At 59.1% G+C, this 15,765-nt stretch overlaps 12 protein-coding genes across 12 annotated transcripts in view; 8 read left to right on the top strand and 4 right to left on the bottom strand.

The window, feature by feature from the left end:
* The window catches only part of OT_ostta03g04220 (Histone acetyl transferase HAT1 N-terminal), a gene marked incomplete at both ends in the record, with an annotated part of 1,526 nt that extends 1,143 nt beyond the window's left edge, over positions 1-383 (top strand). Inside the window, one exon of the mRNA XM_022984845.1 lies at positions 1-383. This exon is cut by the window's left edge and continues 1 nt beyond it. Within this exon, the coding sequence (XP_022838570.1) occupies positions 1-383 (383 nt within the window).
* A 250-nt stretch (positions 384-633) lies between these two features.
* On the top strand, positions 634-1,566 carry OT_ostta03g04210 (Ubiquitin supergroup; the record flags this gene model as incomplete). Its single annotated transcript, XM_003078264.2, has 1 exon — positions 634-1,566. One exon carries the CDS (start codon positions 634-636, stop codon positions 1,564-1,566), a length of 933 nt encoding a protein of 310 aa, XP_003078312.2.
* Positions 1,567-1,580: 14 nt separating this feature from the next.
* Positions 1,581-2,570, bottom strand: OT_ostta03g04200 (ARP2/3 complex, 34kDa subunit (p34-Arc); the record flags this gene model as incomplete). Its single annotated transcript, XM_003078265.1, has 1 exon — positions 1,581-2,570. The coding sequence occupies one exon, from the start codon at positions 2,568-2,570 to the stop codon at positions 1,581-1,583; it is 990 nt and encodes a 329-aa protein (XP_003078313.1).
* Positions 2,571-2,800: 230 nt separating this feature from the next.
* Positions 2,801-3,280, top strand: OT_ostta03g04190 (Cyclophilin-like peptidyl-prolyl cis-trans isomerase domain; the record flags this gene model as incomplete). The annotated part of the gene is made up of 1 exon (XM_022984844.1): positions 2,801-3,280. The coding sequence occupies one exon, from the start codon at positions 2,801-2,803 to the stop codon at positions 3,278-3,280; it is 480 nt and encodes a 159-aa protein (XP_022838569.1).
* A 56-nt stretch (positions 3,281-3,336) lies between these two features.
* Positions 3,337-5,136, bottom strand: OT_ostta03g04180 (TB2/DP1/HVA22-related protein; the record flags this gene model as incomplete). Its single annotated transcript, XM_003078266.2, has 1 exon — positions 3,337-5,136. The coding sequence occupies one exon, from the start codon at positions 5,134-5,136 to the stop codon at positions 3,337-3,339; it is 1,800 nt and encodes a 599-aa protein (XP_003078314.2).
* A 116-nt stretch (positions 5,137-5,252) lies between these two features.
* On the bottom strand, positions 5,253-6,695 carry OT_ostta03g04170 (NLI interacting factor; the record flags this gene model as incomplete). Its single annotated transcript, XM_003078267.1, has 1 exon — positions 5,253-6,695. The coding sequence occupies one exon, from the start codon at positions 6,693-6,695 to the stop codon at positions 5,253-5,255; it is 1,443 nt and encodes a 480-aa protein (XP_003078315.1).
* A 183-nt stretch (positions 6,696-6,878) lies between these two features.
* Positions 6,879-7,511, top strand: OT_ostta03g04160 (Saposin-like type B, 1; the record flags this gene model as incomplete). Its single annotated transcript, XM_003078268.1, has 1 exon — positions 6,879-7,511. The coding sequence occupies one exon, from the start codon at positions 6,879-6,881 to the stop codon at positions 7,509-7,511; it is 633 nt and encodes a 210-aa protein (XP_003078316.1).
* Positions 7,512-7,737: 226 nt separating this feature from the next.
* Positions 7,738-8,676, top strand: OT_ostta03g04150 (Quinolinate phosphoribosyl transferase,C-terminal; the record flags this gene model as incomplete). The annotated part of the gene is made up of 1 exon (XM_003078269.2): positions 7,738-8,676. The coding sequence occupies one exon, from the start codon at positions 7,738-7,740 to the stop codon at positions 8,674-8,676; it is 939 nt and encodes a 312-aa protein (XP_003078317.2).
* Positions 8,677-8,793: 117 nt separating this feature from the next.
* On the top strand, positions 8,794-12,948 carry OT_ostta03g04140 (Armadillo-type fold; the record flags this gene model as incomplete). The annotated part of the gene is made up of 1 exon (XM_003078270.1): positions 8,794-12,948. One exon carries the CDS (start codon positions 8,794-8,796, stop codon positions 12,946-12,948), a length of 4,155 nt encoding a protein of 1,384 aa, XP_003078318.1.
* A 354-nt stretch (positions 12,949-13,302) lies between these two features.
* Positions 13,303-14,592, top strand: OT_ostta03g04130 (Rubisco LS methyltransferase, substrate-binding domain; the record flags this gene model as incomplete). The annotated part of the gene is made up of 1 exon (XM_003078271.1): positions 13,303-14,592. One exon carries the CDS (start codon positions 13,303-13,305, stop codon positions 14,590-14,592), a length of 1,290 nt encoding a protein of 429 aa, XP_003078319.1.
* Positions 14,593-14,662: 70 nt separating this feature from the next.
* Positions 14,663-15,124, bottom strand: OT_ostta03g04120 (unnamed product; the record flags this gene model as incomplete). The annotated part of the gene is made up of 1 exon (XM_003078272.1): positions 14,663-15,124. One exon carries the CDS (start codon positions 15,122-15,124, stop codon positions 14,663-14,665), a length of 462 nt encoding a protein of 153 aa, XP_003078320.1.
* A 44-nt stretch (positions 15,125-15,168) lies between these two features.
* OT_ostta03g04110 (unnamed product) lies at positions 15,169-15,678 on the top strand (the record flags this gene model as incomplete). The annotated part of the gene is made up of 1 exon (XM_003078273.1): positions 15,169-15,678. One exon carries the CDS (start codon positions 15,169-15,171, stop codon positions 15,676-15,678), a length of 510 nt encoding a protein of 169 aa, XP_003078321.1.
* Between the last annotated feature and the right edge of the window lie 87 nt (positions 15,679-15,765).

Here is a 15,765-nt window from a genome sequence, read left to right as displayed (position 1 = left end):
CGATCTTCGATGCGGCGGCCTCGAAACTAAAGATTTGCAAGCCGCAGATGCGTCGAGTTTGGGAGGCACTGCTGTTCATATTCGCCAAGCGCTCAAAAGCGCCGGAGAATAGCCCAGTGGCTGACGCTTTCAGAGAGCTCATCATTCGTCGCCTCAAGGCGATGTACACGTCCAACTCCGAGAAGGATGTTGGCACTAAGCGCATCATCCCGATCGGAGACACCGATTTCGTGATGACCAAGGCGCAAGGTACCACGGGCGAGGCACCGCAGATGGAAAATCCCGAGGAAGGCCAGGCTGACATCACCGAAGTCCTCGGCGAGCTCTTCTCCGAGTGCGTTCAAAATTTGAGCTTCATCCACGCCCAGTGTAAGGACGGATGAGCGCGACGACCGAGATCGCGCGCACTGTAACAGAACCGACCCAATATTCGTAACGAACGCACTCCTGGATCGTCGTCGCACCGATCGAACGCGTCGCTCCATTGTTCCTTCATTCCGCCGCGCAAACCTCAGCTGAATGAGAGCCGATTCGTGTTCACTAAAAAAATCGCTTCGTCAGCCCCGCGTCCGTCATCTCGCCGCGTGCGATCTCAGACCTCAACTTCGAGGCACGATCACCGGCGCGCGCGCGATGAAGCTCAAGATCGTCTCCCGCTCCGGCCGCCCCGTCGTCGCGGACGGCATCGTCGTCCCGAACGACGCGAAAGTGAGCGACCTGAAGCGCTCGCTCCACGCGCTCAAGAAGAAGCTGTACCCGAGCCGACAGCGCTTCACGACCTCGCCCGCCCCGGGTGAGAGCCGTGGGATCGTTCTCGTGGACGACAAGTCGCTGAACGATTACGGTTTGGAGGACGGAGACACGATCGTGTTCAAGGATTTGGGCCCGCAGGTGAGCTACAAAGCCGTCTTCTTCTTCGAGTACCTCGGACCGCTCCTGGCGTACCTGCCGTTTTACTTCATGCGACGGGAGATTTATGGTGGGATTTTCGGAATTAAGAACGCGGGTAAAGCGCCATTGGAGGCGCAGACGCTGGCGATGTACTTTCATACGGCGCACTACGTGAAGCGGATTCTGGAGACATTCTTCGTGCACAAGTTCTCGCACGCGACGATGCCGATTTTTAATCTGGTGAGGAATTGCAGTTACTACTGGACATTCGGTGCGTTCATGTCGTACTTCATCAATCACCCGGCGTACACGCCGGTCGGTCGAACGCAAATGCTGGCTGGTTTCGCATTCAGCGCCGTGATGCAGTTGAGCAACCTGCGATGCCACGTCATCCTCGCCAACCTTCGTAAGGATGGCCAGAAGGGTTACGTGATCCCGAGTGGATTCTTGTTCAACTACGTCACGTGCGCGAACTACGCGACGGAGATCTACCAATGGTTGGGTTTTAACATTGCAACGCAGAGCGTGATGGGCTACACTTTCATGTGCTGTGGCGCAGCGCAGATGATGCAGTGGGCCATCGCCAAGCACGCGAGATTGCGCAAGCTCTTCGATGGTAAGGACGGTCGACCGAAGTTCCGCCGCGCGTTTATCTTGCTTCCGCCGTTCTTCTAGGCATTTTGATTAAATCACTTTCGAACAAACGTGCGTCCACTCGCCGTCGTCATCTTCTTCGGACCGTTCGGATCCGACTTTTTCGCGCGTTTAAGAATACTCAACCACGATTCTACCTTGTTACGCATGCGACTGTGCCAATACGCCTTGGAGTACTTTATATGGAAGCTCACAAAGGCGTGAAACGTAAGTATGTTCCACACCGTCGATTCGAGACGGTCTTCGGCGACGTGTCTCTTGAACAGAACGAAAGAGACGTACCCACCGTTCGTCGCAGCCACGTTCAACAACTCCTCGGGCGCTTCCTTGAGCTCTAACGGCGGGGTTTTAATGTAAGACACGGCGGGCGCCGTGGACAAATCCTTTTGCGTCCTTCGCACCTCGGCAAAGTGCGTCAAAAACTGCGTCGCGATCACCGCATCCCGCGCGTCCTCGAATCGCATCGGAAACACCACCGTCACCTGATCCTTCTGCGGTTTGATGAACATAGTCTCCCCCGGTCGACGCGTGTGCCAATCGAGCGCGCCCTCCGTTCCGCCAGTCTCTCCCAGCGCCCGCAGGTGCGCTCGAAGCTTCGCCCCGTACACCGCGCTTCGCACCCTCGCCGCGCGCTCGATCACCTCCATCCGCGCCGCCTCGCTCTCCATCGCCGCGAGCTCGCTCACGTCCACGCGGAGCGTAAGATCGTACCCCGCGTTCGCCTTGTCCCGAACCCGCGTCGCCGTTCCGCTCGCGCACAGCGCCTCCGCGTCCGCCCGCGCCCGCGCGCCGTCCATCGCCCCCGGCGGCGCCCCCACGCTCACGTCCACCGCGTCCTTCCCCTTCTCCTCGCGCACCGACGACGCCGCGAGCCGCACGTCGTCGAACTCGATCGCGTGCGCGCCCAACGGTTCGGCCAACGTCTCCGCGTCTCCCGCTCGCACCGCGCGCACGCGCGCCAGCAGGACGTCGCGAATGAACGGAGACGCTCGCGAGATCTCACCGTGCGCGCCGTCGCGGTCCATCGCGCGATCGTCGGGGCGTCACGCGGTGCGCACTGACGCATGTCTCAAAGTTTTCACCGAGGTGGACGCGTCGTCGCGCGCACCGCATCATGCGACGCGTCGTCGTCCTCGCGCTCGCGCTCGCGGCGCACATCGCGGCCTCGCTCGCGTGCGCGCGCGCGGCGCGTCCGCTCGATCGCGAGGCGGCGTTCGTGGGGTACAGCGAACGGACGAGGGAGACATTCTTGACGATGACCTTTCCTGGCAGAGGAGACCTGGGTGCGGTAAAGATACGTCTCCGTCGAGATTGGTCGCCGACGCTGGTGCGGACGATCGAGGAGGCGGTGACGTGCGACGATGGGTGCGAGTTTTATCGCGCCGAGGCGACGCCGGCGGTCGGGGCGGTGGATGGGTACGGCGGTCCGGGGCCGCCGTACGCGTTGTTGCAAGGACGGTTCGTCGGCGTCGCGGGGGGGATCGAGGGCGAGGCGCCGGTCGTCGAGCGCGGATACGCGTGTTTGATCGGTAAGGGGCCGGACTTTTTCATAGCGGTGAGATCGCACGAGGAGTGGGGACGTGCTCACGCAGTTTTTGGAGTGGTGGAGAGCGGGATGGAGACGGTTGATCGCATAGCGGAGGAGTTCCCGCGCCACCGCGAGACGTGGGGTCAGACGAACGTCACGGTGCTCGACGAGAAACTATCGTTTACGACGTCCATAGTGCGCGAATGATTGTCATTTGTTTCATAGAAGAGCTAGAATTGCTAGGTGGTGGGCGTGGGTGTCTTTCAACTAACTGGTGATTCGTCCGCGACGACGGTTCTTTTACGTAATCCTTCGTCAGTGATGGATGCTCTGACGATCGATTCCGCTTTTTCTTCGCCTACATGTTCTGTGTCCACGCTCGCATCGTCACTTTTTGCGGCTCTTTCGCGTTCCTCCGCTTCCGAAGCCTCTAAATCAGCCGCAATCGCAGCCTTCAACGCTTGCTGATGGTCTTGCATGATTTTCTCTTTGATACCTTGCATGCGCTCGGTGATGCGCTCGGCGCCGCCGAAAACTTGTAACCAGTAAATGCCGACGAGTTGCGTGTGACGCCAGAGCGGGAACCAACCCAGGACGCTCTTTGAGAGCTCTTGAGAGAGCGACCAGAGCATCGCATGTGCCAGCCAGTATGTCAACCAGTTTCGAAGTTTTTCCTCGTGATGCTTCTGCGCCTCTTTTCGCGCCTGAGCGCGATTTGCGTTCGGCTGTTGCGCCTTTAACTCGCTATACTGTAGTAAACCGTCGACGGTGAACGCAAACGGGACGACTAAGCCCGCCATATCACAACCGTAAATCGTGATGAGTCCTGGCGTGAAGAAGAACATTGTGCACATCACCAACGGTATGCTCATGTTATCGATGACGAGACGCATCGCATCTGCCGCGCGACGAGATCTAAACCGCAAGACTATGACGCTCAACTGCAGCGCTTGCCGAACCGACCGCCGAAAGATCATGGACAACCTGCCAGGTGAGTTGTTCAGGTACGCCATCGCTTGAGCAACGATTGGCGTGAAAAATTCTACAATCAAATGACTTCCTCGCGTGAGGTGCAAATTGAGCCAAATCGTGAACAGCACCAAAGTCTCGGGCCACCACGGGAAGAACCACCGAACGCCGTAAAAGATGAATGGAAAGTCCACAGCCATCATGAAAGGTGCGCACGACGCCCAGAATCGTAACCACTTCTCCACGAGAGCCATGTCGTTGCTCTCCACCGCAAGCATGGTCTGAAACATCGGGATCAGCAGTGCTATCGTTGCCAATGCCTCCCGCTTTTTCAGCATAAGCCTCAACCCGCGTGGCATAATGCGGAACACCGTAAAACCTAAAACTAAGAAAATCCCATGTGGCAGCGCGTTTGCCGCCATTCGACTCTTGTTGCGCACGCTGTGGACGACAAGCGAATATCTCCGTCTCACTCCCATGCCCACGGCCGCGATACTCCTGTACACCTTTGCGTACGGTTCCAACATCGCTCGCACGCGCCGACTCGCCCGCATTCGCGTCCTTATGATGAAAAACTTGAGTTTATTCCTATACCTCGCCCGCTTCAGATGCTTGACGAGGCGTCTGCACGCGTGCACCGCGTACATCGCCCCGACGCACGCCAACGCCCACAGCGCGAGCACCTTCGGCTCTGTCTCGCGCAAGAATCGTAAACCCTCATCCCCGCTCGCTCGCAGCACCGTCTTCAGCGCGTCCCACAGCGCGTTCGTCGCCGGAGAGAAGACGCGCGCCCACAGCGCGAGCGTCAGCTTCGTCGCTGCCAACGCCGCGCGCGTCGCCTCTCCGAGCTCCAGTGCCTCGATCTTCGCGCGGTAAACGTCTCGAAACCCATCGACGGCGCTCGCATCGCTCAAAGTATCTCGCGTGTCGACAGAGAGGACGCTCGAGGGAGAATTTTGTGAAACCGTCCAGATTTCACCCGAAGCCAGAGCGCTCAGGACGTCCTCTCCCACCGTCGTGTCGCGTGTGAGGACGTGCGCGGCGATGGCGGCGCCGGCGAAAAAGGCGAGGGCGCTCGCGCGCGAGGCACCCATGAAGGGCGCGACGCGTGGAGGTCTGGAGTTTTGCTCGAGACAGTTGAGTGGGCAAGCGCGAGGCGCGAGAGTTGGATTCGAAGCTAACGGTTGGAAAACTACATGTATTTCTCTCTCTACGTCTCTATGGGATAGAGCGATTCGCTCACTCTTGTGTTCGCTTGCGCGCATGCGACGAGCCACGACGGTTCGACGATGAGGACGCGTCCGCCTGTCTTCTTCGCCCACTTCACCTTGTCGGTGCCAGAGCTTCGAGCGATAACGTGGGTGACGCTATCGCCGTCGCGCTCGATGGACGAGACGAACTCAGCACCTAGGGTAGATGCAAGCAGGCGGAGCGGGTGTCGCTCGGGATTGCGGTCCGAGAGCGGCGTGACGCCGCTCATGACGAACTTGACGCCGCTTAGAGGCAAATCTATCCTATCCGGTTTTACGAGCAAAGTGCGAACGTCCGGCTCCTCGATGCTCGCGTGCTTGAAATAACTCCTGTGGGCGCTCTGGATGACAGCCAAGACGTCCAAGAGCACCGCTCTAGCACCCATCGAACCGAGTTCACCCTCATCTACCATCGAGCGCTCCATAACGCTCTGTCCCTTTTGTTGGAACGACGCCGCGCTCGAGGGAAAGAAGTGATAACGATCGAGTCGAATCAAGTTGCCGTGATTTGCCGGCCACACGCGCTCGGTGTCGTCCACGATTACGGCGCTGGTTTCTCCTCCCAGGACGATGTCCAAATCTTTCACGTGCGAGCTCGTGGAGTCGTTGTTGGAGATCACGCGCCCGTGGAAAATCTTTCCCTCGGGATCAATGAGCTTAACCATCTCTTTCGCGTACGCCTTATCCCCCATCGTGTACACGTACGGCTGACAAATCTGCGACACCTCTTCCAAAAACTCGAAGACGTGCGGTCGCAACTTTGTGAAAAATCCCATGTGCCGCAAGCAATACAGCATCGGTCTCTCCCGCTCTGCGAGCCCGTTCGCCTCCTGGGCGATGCACTGATGCAACAAATCGTGCTGCTCTTGCGTCAACTCCTTGAACTGTGCCGAATTGAGCAGCGTGTGATCCAAATCCAAAATCAACGTCAACTTTCCATCCTTCAACACGCGCTCCTTCTCCTCCCGTTTCGCCTTCTCCAACTCCGCGTTCGACAGCGTCAACCCCTCGTGTATATATCGCATTGACGTCGTGAAGTGTCCACGAAGCGCCTCTTCCCCGGATCCGCTTCGCATCTCGCCCTTCGACCCGCCGCCGTCGTCCCGTTTCCGTTCGCCGCACACCACGCAAATCTCAAACATAAACGCCGGGTGCGCGCACGTCCCCTCGTCCCCCCTCCCTCGCGCGTCATCCACGCGAAACGCTTTCCGACGAACCACTCGCGGAAGCGCGCCGCCCTCTCTCGCGCGCTTCGTCTCCGAATCACCGTCGCCAGCGTTCGCCTTCGCGACATCCTTCACCTCCGCATCGTCATTCGCGAAGAGTTCAGCCTCCAGGGCGCTCGCGAGCTCGTCGTCGCTGCTCTCGACGTCGTCGTCGCTCCCGGACGCGCTCGCGGGCATGCCGCGTGACGATGTGGCGCGCGGGGCGCGTGGTTAAAATTCTGCGTGCGCGTCAAAGAAACGTCATTGCCGCGCACGTCGACCGTCATGTCGCCTCGACGACGGACGACGCGCATCATCGCGTGCGTCTTGCTCGCCGTGCTCGTCACGTCCGCGGACGCCGTGCGCGCGCGACCGCGCGCGATGGCGTCGAAGATTCGACTCGGTGGATCTGAATCTCAACCGAGAACGACCGACGACTGCGCCTCCTGTCGCGCCTTCATGCGCGCGATCGAGCGAAAGATCGCGGAGGGGAAGTTTCAAGGCGACGTCGCGCGCGCGATCGCTCGGGCGTGCGAAGAGGCGACGGGGGGGTCGGAGAGTCAGATGGGGGTCTGCGTCGCCGCGGGCGAAGCCGGATTGCGATTCGCGACGCGCTGGATCGAGAATCACCCCGAATTGGAGGAACAAGCGTGTGATGCGCTGGATATGTGTGAGGGAAGCATACGTACGCGGTCGTTGGCGATCGAGGGCGTCGAGCGTGCGGGGATGGTGGACGAGGTGCGTCGAAGAGCGCGCGGCGACGTCGCCGACGACTCGACGTGCGCCGACTGCGTCATGGCCACGGAACTGTTGGCGAACGAGATAAAGTCGAACTCGACGATAAATTTCGTCGAGGGCGAGGTCGACGCTCTGTGTGCCGCGCTCGGACCGGAGTTGGCGCATCAGTGCGACGCGGTTTTGGAGCCGTACGTTCCGGCGCTCCTGAACGTGCTCGCCGAAAAGCTCAGAGACGCGTGCGCGAAGATCGGCGCGTGTCCCAAGCTCGATCGTTGACGTGACGAGTACGACAATGAAACCGTACCGACTGTCTGGCACCGAATTCGCGCCCGCTCGCACCCGTCGAGCGCTCTTGTACATAACGCACTTTTACTTTTTGTGATGACTCTCAGCCATCCACCGCAGCCGCCACAGCCGCCACAGCCGCCCGCGCGCCATGCGCGTCGCCCTCGCCCTCGCTCCCGCCCGCGCGCGCGTCAACGCGCACCCGACCCGTCGCGCTATGTCGCGCGCGCACGTCGCGCGCGTCGCCGACGAAGCGAAACGTTCACCGAAGATTCCACCGCCCCCGCATCCGACGTACTCCATCGACGCCGCGATCGCGCTCGCGCTGAGCGAAGACGCCGGTGACGTCGGTGACGTGAGCTCGCTGTCGACGATCCCTTCGACCACGACGTCGACGGCGACGCTGCTGGCGAAGGCGACGGGGACGCTCGCTGGGGAGTCTCTCGCGAATCGCGTGCTGGACGCGGTGGACCCAGAGTTGGAGGTGGAGTGGATGAAGCGGGACGGAGAGACGATCGAGGCCGGGGAAGTGTTCATGCGGATTAAGGGGAGCGCTCGGAGCATTCTGCGAGCGGAGCGGGTGGTGTTGAACTTTATGCAGAGGATGAGCGGCATCGCGACGATGACGCGGGCGTACGCGGACGCGGCGGCGCCGGCCGTCATGCTGGAGACGAGGAAGACCGTTCCGGGTCTGCGCGTGATCGATAAGTGGGCGGTGTTGATCGGGGGCGGGAAAAATCATCGAATCGGTCTGTTTGACATGGTGATGATCAAGGATAATCACATCGCCGCCGCGGGGGGCATCGCGAAAGCCGTCGAGGCGTGCGAAAAGTATTTAGAAGAGAACAACCTGAGCGAGGTCAAGATAGAGGTCGAGGCGCGAACGATGGAGGAAGTGGACACCGTCATCGCCCTCCTCGATGACCCGAACGTGACGACGAAGAGCATCACGCGCTTGATGCTCGACAACATGTCCGTCCAAGACATGACGGAAGCCGTCCGGCGCATCGCCGGACGCGTCGACACTGAGGCCTCTGGGAACGTCACCCTCGACACCGTTCCCGCGATCGGTAAGACCGGCGTCACCTACATCTCTTCCGGCGCGCTCACGCACAGCGTCAAGGCTTTAGACATCTCGCTCAACATCGACTGTTAACGATATCGCTACACATTTTTTTCAACTGTCTTGCGCTGAACGCCTGCCATCGCCTCATTTCGCCTCGTGACGACCGTCCAACCTCGAATGTCGACCGGATAACTCTCAAATCGCGTCATGGGTAACACGCACTCGGCGGCCCCCAAGGTCCAGATGGGCGACGTCCTCGCCGCCGACGTCCCGAGCTTGGTGTACAAGGATCACCTCCCAGGCACTGGACGATTTTTAAAATCAATAATCTGTCGCGTCGACGGCGTTTCAGTAAACGCGCCCGGCGTCTCGGACGCGTCCAAGGACGGGATAGCGTTGGTGAAGGTGTACCTGAAGCGGCCGGGGGCGTTTCCGGACCTGCGCGCGCACGAGAGAATGGTTCAGGAGATTCGAGACGCGCTCACGACTCCGGCGCCAAGGCTGCCGCATTGTTGGCCGTTCACGCGGGCGTTGGAGACGTCTAACGCGGTGTACTTGATGCGGCAGTTTTGTCACGCGAGTCTGCTCGAACGTCTGAGCGCGCGACCATTCATGACGGATGGTGAACGGGCATGGATTGCGTATCAGTTGTTGCACGCAGTGGCGGACGCACACACGCGCGGAGTGGTGCACGGGGATATCAAGTGCGAGAACGTGTTAGTGACGTCGTGGGGATGGTGCTTTTTGTGTGATTTTGCGTCGTACAAGCCGGCGGAGATGCCGGCGGATAACCCGGCGGTTTTCACGTACTTTTTTGATAGCGACGGGAGGCGACGATGCTGCATTGCGCCAGAGCGGTTCTCGGATAAAATGACATCGGTGGCGGAGAACATGCTCGATGAGGAGCCGCCGGTGTTGCATCCAGCGGCGGATATCTACTCTCTGGGATGTACGCTCGCGGAGCTGTACACGGATGGTAAGGCTTTGTTTGATTTGTCGGGTGCGCTAGCGTACAAGCGCGGCGAACACAGTCCGCTCGATGCGATCTCGAGTGGAGTCGAAAACGATCTCGCGCGTGCGATGATATCGTCTATGGTTGTCATTGATCCGAACAAGCGGTTCAGCGCGGAGAGTTACCTGGCAAAATACGAGGATTCAAAGTTGTTCCCTTCGTATTTTAAAAGGTTGCATGCGTTCAGTGCAAAGTTTTTGGATGTGGACAATAACAGTCGAATCGCGGTGGTGGAAGAAGAACTGGACGAACTACTGGTAGATATCTTAAGAAGTGAGAGTGGCTCGAGCGCTGTTTCAAGCGCACTTACGAATGAGGAGGTCTTGGCGATCGCATTCGATCCGTCGTCATGCTTTAGCTGTCCGGGAGTTGGCCTCATCGCGACGCACATTTGCTCATCCATGCGCGGATCGACGAAGATGGATGCCCGAGTGTCTGCATTGAGACTTTTGCGCAAGATTAGTCCTCTGGCATCTGACCACTGTATTTTACAACTCATGCTGCCGTATTGTGCGTCCATGCTTCAGGACAGTGAAGCGTCGGTTCGAGCAGAGGCATTGCGCGCCATTGCGGAAATTCTGCAGCACGTGGTTGATATTCCTCAGAGTGATTTTGGCTTATTCCCGGAGTACATTTGGCCACTTGTGAGTAAAGTGGCGACAGACTCGGCACGACTAGTGCGCGTGAACGTGGCCGCCGTTGTAGCGCCACTTTCGCGCTTGAGTCTGACTTTCCTACAATACGCCGTCGCAAACTCGGGACAAGGCGGAGATCCAATCAGTTTTGACGACGATCTCATCGCAGCAAGATTGACAGTGCAAAATATCGTCTTTAACCTACTCGGAGGCAAAGTAGACCACGGTGACGCGGCGATTTGGGAGGAATTACTGGCGAATTCAGCGCAACTGGCGCACTTCTTTGGACGTGACGACACGAACGACTTCTTGATGCCTTTCATGATCACTTGTCTGAATACATCATCTCCGCACTTGCGCTGCGCGTTCTTCAAGCACATTGCTGAAATTGGAGAGTTCGTCGGTCAAGCGTCTTGTGAGTTGGTTTTGGTACCGTGTATCGACCGTTGCCTTGTTGACATCAACGACACGGTGATTGCGCACGCGTTGCGATGCATGTCTGGGCTCGCATCGATTCAAGCATCGAATCCAAAAGAAAGCAAGATGATTCTTGTCGGTAAACCTGCGATTTTTCACATCGCGAAGTCCGCTGCTCCTTTGCTCTGTCATCCATCGGCTGCAGTGCGCACGGCGGCGCAGAACTTTTTCTCCACTGCGGCAAAGAGTGTTGGACCCGTCGACGCTTTTGCCAGGCTCGTACCAATTGTGAAGCCGTTCTTGGACGATTCCGATCCGAACCGCTCAAAAGTCTTGAGCTTAACCCCAGACTTTTTGAATGATCCAGATATCTTGGCGATGTGCGTGTTTCCGCCGCCATCTCGAAGTGCGTTTGAGGCGGCTGTCGCGCAAGCAAATGGAATGAGAACAGCCGCAGTTTATGCTGCGGTGAGCGCACGACTCGATAGACCTGTGGATGTCGATAACTCCCTGAACGCAGATGATGAAAAATCAATTGTGGCATACAACGCCGCTGCGGAATTCCCATGTATCAATGTCATGTCATCATACATCAAGACGATTGCGAAAGTGCGTCAAACTGCTTCAAATGCAAATGCTTCCAGCTCCGTGCAATCTGGTCGCTATGGATCAAACGAGCCGCCAAGTATCGTCGAAGACGTAAAGGACGGCGACATGAACGACGTATGGACTATGGTTTTCGGGCAGAAGAGATCTATCGTCACTCCGCACGATGCGAGACCAATATCGCTTGATGATTCAGAGAATGACGCCCTCCTCATCGACGCTCGGGAATTGACTCTCGTGGACACGTTATCTGCGGCCGTTCGCAGATTCGATATTGGTGCGAATAGGCTCAAACCTAATGGTCCACCAGATGCAGAGGCAAGTGCGAGGAAGAGCGCGAGCGACATGTCCTGGACACCTCGTGGGGTGCTCGTGGAGACGCTTTTAGAACATAGAGGAACAGTGACCTCAATCGCTGTCGATCGCAACGAAGTGTTTTTTGCGACTGGGAGCGAGGATGGGAGCTGTAAAATTTGGGATGCTCGCCGAATAGAAAAGGATGTTGCCTTCCAATCACGACTGACGTACGCGTCTCAGGGTGGAAAAATCACATCCGTGGCCAGCACGTCAGAGTCTCACATTGTGAGCGGTAGCGACAATGGCACTGTGCACGCGTGGCGTGTGGAATATGTCACAAAAGATGCTGGCAAAACTCCTCAATGGAGACCGGTGCCGGATAGGTACACGGGCGCCGCTGAGATTCGTCACGTGGATAAATCAGAGGGCGCTGTGAGTGCGGTGGCGTCTCTCGGCGAGCACGTGGTGTGTTACATCACTCAGACAGGTGCGGTGTACGGCTGGGATTATCGCGCGCCAAAGGATGCGTTCAGGATGCCGCTCAATCCGAAGATTGGTGTCACGTCGTCTCTCGCCTTGGATACAAGCGGCGCGGCTTCTTGGCTCGTTATCGGCACCGCCAGCGGTTCGATCAACTTGCTTGATATGCGATTCCAAACCTGTGTCCAGGAGTGGAATCATCCGTCGCGCGGAGCCGGGATTGAGGCCATGACGATTTCGCCGCTTTCGCCACAACAAAGCTCTGCGGGAGCCGTCAAGCGCCCTCTGGTCTGGTGTGGCGCAGGACACGACGAAGTGGCCCTGTGGGACATAGCAGACGGCGGTTGTCGACGCATCTTGCGCGTGTTGCGAGGACAAGGCGCGGCGCTTGATGCCGCCGCGCGAGCACCACCCAGCGCCATGGAGGCAAATGGTCGATTAAGAATCGTACCGAGATCTCAAAGCGCTTACGTTCACTCCTCGACGTTGGCGAATACGACGTATGGTCACTTTAGTGAAGACTTACGCGCGGATGAGCTAATTTCTTCCACAGCTCGACCGCCAGGAGTGCGAGCCCTGCTTGCGCTCCCCAACGGTGCCATTGTCTCCGGCAGCACGGACACGTGCATTCGCGTCTGGCACCCAGGCGACTCCGCCAAGTCGCGCGTTATCTCGGGTAACATATATGGTCCGAGACCGAAATTCGCAGAGCAATCCGTGAGCGGCGTGGTGATTCAGCAGGAGTACCCGACGCCGCTTCCGGAGAACGCGCGCAAATCAAACGCCCACGGCACCGCGTACGAGCGTCACGACTGTCACCGAGACGCCGTCGTCGCCCTCGCCACCATCTCCGGCGCTGCCAGCCAGATGTTGATCTCCGCCAGCCGCGACATGAGCGTCAAGATTTGGAAATGACCATCGCAGTGAATATCACGCGCTTGCTTGCGTCGTCCTCCTCGCGCCTCTCGACGCCGCGACCGCCAGAGCGCGCCTCTCACCGCGTCGACGATGCTCTGCCGCTCCACGACGTCGTCGCTCATTCATACCCGCGCGCACAGCCGTCGTGCGCGCGCGTCGCTCGTCCGTCCGTCGTCGTCGTCGTCGTCGCCCGCCGTACGCTCAGCGCCTCGCGCGCGACCTCGGCGCGCTGGACGACGCCTCTCCAAAGTTCTCATTCGCGCCTCCGCCTATGACGCGTGGCTCAAAGAGAACGACGTCCAGGGCGACGCCGTGCGTATCACGAATCAATCGGTGGATGATGCGGAGACGATGCGCACGACGACGGCGACGCGAGCGATTCGCGCGGACGACGCGCTCGTGCGGCTCCCGCGAAAAGCCGCCCTGTGCGTGCTCGAAGGCGAGGCGAACCCGATCGAGGATTTCGTCACGGACGCGTTGTGGGATGCCATCGGTGACGCGAAGTGGACGCTACGATTGGCGCTCGTGTTGTTGCGAGAGCGAAAGTTGGGAGCGGAGAGCGCGTTCGCGGCGTACGTGTCCCAGCTGCCGCGACGGTACGACTTGATCGGATCGTACAGCGATGAGGAAGTGCGGGCGATGCAGTATCCACTGTCGGGAAAGATGGCGAGAGAGCAGCGGGATGAGAACGCGGAGGCGATCAGATTGGTGAGGAAACACGCCGCGACGGGTGGGGCGTTGGCGGCGACGTCGGACGAGGAAATCGTATGGGCGCTCGACACCGTTCGCTCGCGCGTGTTCAGCGGAAGGTTGGTGGATAGCGATAAACTCAGGGCGAAGCTACTCCCGCGCTCGCTCGCGGTGGGGATGTGCTTCTTAACTTTCATGACGGCTTCCTCAGCGGAGGGTCGATGGTTGGCGGTTTTCGCTGTGCTAGCGCTCACAGTCTTCGACAGTACGAGCAACACCGAGCGCGATAGCAAGACGGCGTACGTGCTCATGCCTCTGATCGACGCTTTCAATCACAAGACGATGATCAAGACGGAGTTCGAATTTGATAGAGGTGCGTTTGTCTTGCGAGCGCCAAAAGACTACGAAACTGGCGAAGAAGTGCTCATCTCGTACGGAGTGTTGAATAACGACGAGTTGATCACTCGCTACGGGTTCGTCGACGTCGACAACGTCGCGGACATCTATCGCTTCGAGGGTTTGATGTCATACTTGCAGGCTTCATACGATCCGATGAAGCGTGCACTCGGTGCTGACCAGAAACGTCTCTCGACGCTCAAGCGAACGCATCCGGAATTGGATCAAGCGTTGTGGGAGGGTAACTTTATCTCTGACGGGAACGCCGACCCTAAATTGTTGTGGGCACTTCGAACAGTCTTGGCCACACCCGAGGAGTACGCCGCGGCCAAGGGCGTTGACGGATTTAAGCTTGGCGGCGGCGCGCCGGAGAGACGCGCCGCGGACGCCGTTCGTGCCGCCGTCGAATCAAGACTCGCTGAGTATCCGACGACGATCGAGGAGGACGAAGAGGCGTTGAAAACGGCGAATGGGAACGAGCGAACGGCGATTCAGTATAGAATTCGCAAAAAACGCATCCTTCGCGACGCGAGCCGAATTTATAAGACGTCTTGAGTGGGCATACCATCTTTGTTACACTAAAAATCAGACAACGCGCACTTCTGAACGCCCACACCTCTACCATCTACAGCTTTACGGCCTTCAGTAACCCTGCGAGCTCATCTTCCTCTTCGCTCGTCCGCTTCCCGCCTCGCGCTTTCACCCTTCCCAGAATCTCCAGCGCCTTGTCGATCAACTCGAGCTGTCGCTTCGCGTACCGCGACCCTCTCGGCAGCGCGCGCATCTTCCTATGTCTCTCCTCCAGCGCCCGCCGACGCGCCACGTCGCTCACCGTAACGTCTCCCGCGAACGTTCTCAGACTCTGTCGCTCGCTCTCGTCGTCTGAGACGCACGAACGCGACGCCCGCGCGCGCGCTAGTGAAATTCCTCGCAAATCGTCGAACGAGGACTTTCGTCGTCCCACCACCCTCGCCTTCGTCCTCGAGCGCGATTGCGACGTCTGGGGCCGTTGGAAACGACGCACGCGCGCGCTTCGCCCCTCCCCTTCGCCCTCGCTCGATGCGTCGGCGTCGGCGTCGGAGGACATGTGACGACACTCGAGCGTCAGTCTCTGCCGCGCGTCTCCCTGAAATGCGCTCCATCGTCTCCACGCGCGTCCGTTCGCCCATCGGAGCGAGCGTCGCGCGAAGACGATCGCGAGCGAGCCCGAGGGCGATCGGCTCGGACGAAAACGACGCTCGAGCGCTCACGAAAGCTCTCGAAAATGCGAGAAAATCAAAGTCGAATGAGTTCTCCCCGGGCGCCGGCCTAGGGCTCGACGCCGAGGCGCAGGCCATGTCGGCGTACGCGGATATGATCGATACATCCATCGGGGGCGATGGCGCGCTGAGCGACGACGAAGCCGCGGCGTTGGCGACGGGTGGGACGATGGACGCCGAGAGCACGGCGAGGCGCGCGCGCGGACCGCTCGCCGAGGCGTTCGAGCTGTTTAAAGCGTTGTCCAAGGGAGCGCACATCGTGCAGAGCGACGACGGGCGAACGATGACGTGTTGGCGAACGCGCGAAAATCTCGCGTCCCGACGAAATATTGACACGCTCGACGTAGTGCGTCGACGTCACACGCGCGCCAGCCGCGACTGACACGCGTACGCCCGCGCGAAGACGGTCGTGCGGCGAACCGGCGTCGACGTAATACGCGTACGTCTTCCGCGTCGGTTGAAACCTCGC

This window comes from Ostreococcus tauri (assembly GCF_000214015.3).
Source record: "Ostreococcus tauri WGS project CAID00000000 data, contig chromosome 03, whole genome shotgun sequence".
Classification (NCBI taxonomy): Eukaryota; Viridiplantae; Chlorophyta; class Mamiellophyceae; order Mamiellales; family Bathycoccaceae; genus Ostreococcus; species Ostreococcus tauri.
Note: the sequence above shows the minus strand (reverse complement) of the source record. Positions and strands in the feature narration are given on the sequence as shown.